The sequence below is a fragment of the Nannospalax galili genome, unplaced genomic scaffold (assembly GCF_000622305.1).
Source record: "Nannospalax galili isolate Female #2095 unplaced genomic scaffold, S.galili_v1.0 scaffold344, whole genome shotgun sequence".
In the NCBI taxonomy this organism is placed as follows: Eukaryota; Metazoa; Chordata; class Mammalia; order Rodentia; family Spalacidae; genus Nannospalax; species Nannospalax galili.
In genome coordinates, this window is record NW_008352153.1 from 823,114 (window position 1) to 828,909 (window position 5,796).

Here is a 5,796-nt window from a genome sequence, read left to right on the forward strand (position 1 = left end):
TGGACCAGCACAAAGGCACTTGTTGGCCCAGAGTCAGTTTTGGGCAGCAATCCAGTGACATATTTATTTTAGAGTCTGCACTTAAAATGGAAGTTGGTTTTGAACTTTTTGTAAAGCTCGGCATAGGCAAGCTGAAGACCCTGGGGATAGTCAACAAATGTTTATTGAAGAATAGCTAAAGAAACTTTAAGGGAAAGGATGTGCCTTCAAGGGGTGTTGTAACCCTCAGTTCCTGTTGCTGTCTCCATGGGGGGCACCTCAGTTTTCCCTGCAAGGCAGACCTGTCTCTATCTTGCTCTCACAAATTCTGGCATCTTCCTCAGATGAATCTCTCTCTCTGCCTTAATTCTTCAGCTGCACCACTTTATGGTATTTCTCATGGAAAGCATATCAGGAAGGGTTATATACTTCTAATCTTTCTTACCTACATTTAGTTTTTTTTTTTTTTTTGAGACAGTGTCTCACGATTACCTCTGGCTAGTCTTGAACTCCTGATTCTCCTGCCTCAGCCTCTCCAGTGCTGGGATTTCAGGTGTGTGCCACCATGCTTGACCCCTCCCTGCCCTTGGCTTCTGATAAAATAGTTAAAAGTGAGAGAGAAGACTGAGCATGGATGAGGTACCTATTTCAGGTCTCTCTTGAGTTGAAGATCCCATCTCTGGCCCCCGGGTTATGCAGAACACGGGATTTCCTGTCTCTTCCAGTTTGTATGAGGTGCAGGGAAGCCAGCCACACTGTAAGGGTGTGGGTTTAATTCCAGTCCAAACCAGGATGAGCTGACGCTCAGGTTGGAACTGGCTGATGTTCAGAAAAGTTGCCAGAATCGCAGTGAGCAATCTGAAAAATCATATCAATAGGTTCTGATTTTTTTTCTTTCCTGCTTTTTATTCTCCCGGAGTGCTGGACTTACAGGCTGCGTCGGCTCGCAGCTGAGGTGCTAATGCTGTTCTTCCTACATTCCTTGTTTCCCTTCACTCATGTCTATCAGGCTTCCTCATTCATTGAGCTCCTCTTTCTCTCCCTTTCTACAACCCATTCTTCATCTAGCCTTGCCTCTCTTCCTTTCCACCCGTTTGTAACTGCATATCTGTTTTCCCTTCAAACCATTTCTTCCTCTCTTGCATTAGTCAGCTGTACTCTGCTGAGAGAATGAAATACCTTGGGTAATTATAAGTGAAAATGGCTTATTTAGCTTATGACTTTGGAGGTCACAGTCCATAATTTCTCTGGGTCTTTGGTGAGATAGCACACTATGTGACTCAGGAAGTAAAAAGAGCTCATGGTCCCACAGTTCCCCTTGAAGGCACACCCCCAGTGACTCACAGTCCTCACACAAAGCTGCTTTTGCTAAAGGTTCTGTTACCGTCTAGTGACGCCACCGTGGGGACCCAGCCTTTGAGACACAGGTCTCTGGAAGACAATCATGCAAGCCCTAGCTTGGATCTTTCCTTCCTTTCTGTCCCTAACCTCCCTCTCCCCATCGCTCTCCTCATTTTGTGTACAGATCCTTGAATTTCTTCTGCTGTTCCCCACCCCCCCAACTTTCTCTTTCTAAGAATGTCTTGATGACACTATAAAGGACTCCATGAATCTTGGCTAGTAGGAAACATGGGTGAAAGCGGTTCTGATCACAGGCAGCCACTAAATTTGATTTGTAGCTGATCTTAAATGTAGGAAAAGATTTCCAATTACAAAACTCATAAAGTGTAAAGACGAGGGAACCTGGCTGCATTTTGAGTTTGGCTGATGGTCTCAAAGTGCTTTAAAATGTTTCGCATTTGCCAGCCTTTCTTTCTTCCCCTAATCTTCAAGCCCATGGGTTTTTATGGGAAACATAATCCTCTTTTCTGATTCATTTACACTTAGCTCATCTGAGTATTGTTTTGTAGAAACCATCTGAAGTCCAAGAAGTTTTATGAGACCTTTAAAGACTTGGTTTTTGAACCAGGAAGTTGTGTACTGCCAATATAAATGGACCTTGAACTAGGGGGGCTTGGGTCCATGGCATTAAGCTGGGTTGAGTCTTGGCAAAGGCTGATCTTGATGCCTGACAGAAACTGGGCTTTCACTTTCAGGGTAACAGTGAGTTCAGTGTTTGAGATGAGCAGACGTTTCATATATTATACGGGACACATAGCACAATTCTCAAGGATTATCTTGCTAGTCATGTAAATAGCAAGAAACTTATGTGGAAAACTGACTTTGCTGGTATCTGCCAGCAGCCCATGAGTGGAGCTGCTTGTTCATGCATATACATCCATATTCATGGTCATGTAGATACACATATGTTCAGACATGTGTATGGCCCCTTTAGAAATTATTTTTATTTTTTGTGTCTGAGTGTTTTACCTGCAAGTATGTAGATGTATCATGCCTGCATAGGTCAGAAGAGAGCATCAGATCCGTTGGAACTGGAGTTAAGGACACGTGTTAGCCACCATGTGGGAACTGAACCAGGGTACTCTGCAAAAGCAGCCAGTGCTCTTAACCACTAAGCCATCTTTCCAGACCCATGTGTATAGTCTGTTAGGAATGGGATTCACATTCACATTGGAGATTATACCTGTGGTATGTTTCAGGGATGATCTGAGCACGTAATATACCAATCTGATATAAGGCTGGTTGTAATTTGGTTGAAGATGGGTCAGAAATGCCCATCATGAACTGCTGTCAAGAGAAAGAAAGCTTGCACTGTGTACTTTTCAATAGTAGAAAACACTTTTCTTTTTGGTACATGGATATTATGCATATACCATATGGTATATATGCATATGTATGTACCTCTGTGAATACTTCCATGTATGGGCTAGAGGAGGCTATTAATCTTTGCCTTATTCCCTTGAGACAGGATCTCTCACTAAACCTGGAGGCCAGCAAGTCCCAGCAATCCTCCTGTCTCTATTCCTCCTCCCCCACAGTGCTATGGGTGCTGGGGACTTGAACTCAGGTCCTTATGCTTACACAGCAAGTACTCTTAGTTCCGAGGTATTGCCTCAGCTCTCAGAAAACACTTTTCTGCAGAATCATAGAAAATAGTAAAGTCACCTTCTCTCCAAATACTGAGACTTCAAGCAGATTCCCAGGTTCTCTGGAAACTGAGGATCAGAGAGGTGGAATGATTTGCTCAAGTTCCCATGGGAAGCAAAACAGCAGTGCTATAACCCCCAGTCTGCATCCAGCTGTGTCCTCTGTTGACAGCTGCTCCTCCTGTCCTGGAAGCAGCTTTGACAGATGTCATCCATTCATTTTGTTCCTGAAGCTCACCAGAAGAGGCCACCCCCCACTGAAGACTAGTGGTGATGCTGTCTGGGATCATTTCTTAGCTTCCACATGTCCACTGTCTTCTCTCATCACTGTCCCTCCCATAGCCCCCCCCCCATTGCCCCCTGCCTCAGAACCCTTTTAGCTTTGCTGCACACCTCTCCTCATTCTCCACCCACTGCATCTGGATGCTTATGTAATCCTTGTATGGGTGGTAAAATCTTCGTGGGCAGATCTGAGTTTCTGGTATGAAATGTTTTCCCTGCGTGTTCTGAATTGTCCATAAAATGACAAAAAATTATGGGCTGTACTATGGTATAGGATCATGAACTCAAGTCCTGCCTTGTGAGAGTTCTATTTTCTCTAAGTATTGCTTAATTCAGTTGATTGTCTTTTTTGAAGCCATATTTAGGCCTGTCTCTCCAACCAGATAGTTTTCTCTAAGACAAAGGCTTTGTGCCTTGAGATGCTCTGTATCCAGATGCTGCTGTGTCCTTCTGCAGAGCCACCACTTGGCAAGCATTTATTGGTTTGTCTTGTGTTTTACATACAGAACCCAAGGGTTCAGGGCAGGAGACAGCTTCTTGACCTCCTTAGTTTTCTTAGCTGATTTCTTAGCCAACTTTGGTTAGCTCTGGGGTTGAACTGGAATTATATTGTCCAGAGGGGCCTAGGATGCTCCTAGAGCCACAGGCTGTTAGGGCTGGAAGGGCCTTTTTACCCAATTGGTCTGTGTTAAGGAGGAGAAAGCCTAAGTTCTGAGAAGTGCCTGTGGTCTTTCGCTAACTGGTAGTAGTGTTAGGCTAGAGCTCAGGTCTCTTCCATGCAGTCCAGAGCTATTTATTCTATGACAGTGGCACATAGACTGTGTTCTTCCAGGAAGTGGGTGTTCAGGCAGCTGGCCTTGGGGTCCTCTCCTGCCAAATCAAACACTGGAGGCATTTCTCCAATATACAGAGAAAAACAGATGAATAGATTGTTCTTGAAACGAGGTTTTCCATCAATATTTCTTAAATCATTCTCTCCTGCTACCACTTGTCCCAAGCCAATGCAGGTGGACCAGCAAACAGGCAGGCCACCAATGAACGCAGAAGAGCCCAACTGAAGCCTGGGAAATTGTTGTGCTTAGTTTGGACTTTCTAAAAAAATTGATAGTTATTATCATGGATTTTTTATTTCTTTCATATAATAACAACATACATTCTGTGGGTAACATTGTTTTGTTTTTAATTCAAATGCTAAAAGATGTTATCATTTCCTAGTTTTCTCCAAAAACAACTTCTTTTGCCCTGAACCTGCCGTTGTCCCCTTCATGTGAGCTGCATCCTCTGCAGGCTGAGTGACCATGTCGGGTCAGGGATCAGGGTCCAGGGAACTTAAAACAGACAGACAAACACACTAAAAGAGAGTGGCTTGTGGTTGTTAGGGATCCTAAACTCTTCCCACTAAGGACCATGACTCTGAGTTTTGCTGCTGTTTTCTTCATCTACGCGGGCGCCCCCTGCTGCCCGGCTTGCATTCTCAAACCTGCAAAGTGGGGTACCAGAGACTGCACACCAACAGTCACCCAAAGGTTGCAGTCCCGAAGAAAATCTTTCCGAATTATCGCTTTCCAAAGGAAAGCTCGGCGCACCTCGGATAGTTTTTTTTTTTTAAATCGGGTAGGTTTTAATCCAACCCCTGCAACCAGTATCAAGCAGACTCGGTAAGAAAGTGCCTGAATTTCCAGCAACACCACACAGGGTTGCTAGAAGGAAAGGACCCGCTCGGGCACCTGGCTGAGCTCTTTGTCCTCTACCGGGACAGGGGACCGAGAGCTTAGGGAGCGGGGACCCCTGCCTGTCCCACCCACAGTCCCAATCTCTGGATGTGGAGGGTGGCGGCGCGTTCTCCGGCTCATCTCACGCTTTCCCCAATTAGGATTTACTGCCTGACGTCACGTCTGCCAGAGATTGGCTGTTCAGATCTGACACTGGGTTCTACCGGAGAGAAGAAACTTTTTAAAGACTGCAGCCGGGGCTGCTTCCGAGCGTGCGGCGCGCTCGCGATCTCCATCGCCCACCCTCGCGGGTCGGCGCCCGCTACACCCCGGCTGCATCTCGGCTGCACCCAGCTGCACCCGGGCAGGGCCAAGGGACCCACACCTTGCACAGCCGGCGCCCCTCCCTTGCTCATCAGCCCCACGCCCGCCCCCTGCTCGCCGATCCCGGCCGGGGTCTGCGGGTCCAGCTCGCTCCGCTGCTGCAGCCTCGCAGCCCGCCTCCTTCCCGCTGTGTCCGGGCTCTGGCTAGAGTCTTGCGGGAGCCGGGTGGCACGGCCGGGGGCTGCCCGCGATGGCGGGAGCCTGGCTCAGGTGGGGACTCCTGCTCTGGGCAGGGCTGCTCGCGTGGTCGGTGCACGGCCGGGTGCGGAGGATCACGTACGTGGTGCGCCCGGGCCCGGGGCTGACGACCGGAGCCCTGCCTCTGCCCCGGCCCTCTCGGACCTTCAACGTCGCGCTGAACGCCAGGTACAGCCGCAGCTCGCCGGCCGCCG

The 5,796-nt window shown here is 47.7% G+C and overlaps 1 protein-coding gene across 1 annotated transcript in view; it reads left to right on the forward strand.

Annotated features, from left to right (window-relative positions):
* Positions 1 to 5,359: 5,359 nt before the first annotated feature.
* The window catches only part of Ltbp1 (latent transforming growth factor beta binding protein 1), a 448,854-nt gene continuing 448,417 nt past the window's right edge, over positions 5,360 to 5,796 (forward strand). Inside the window, 2 exon segments of the mRNA XM_008849049.3 lie at positions 5,360 to 5,793; position 5,796. The exon segment at position 5,796 is cut by the window's right edge and continues 246 nt beyond it. Of these exon segments, the coding sequence (XP_008847271.2) occupies positions 5,595 to 5,793; position 5,796 (200 nt within the window). The 5' untranslated portion in view covers positions 5,360 to 5,594.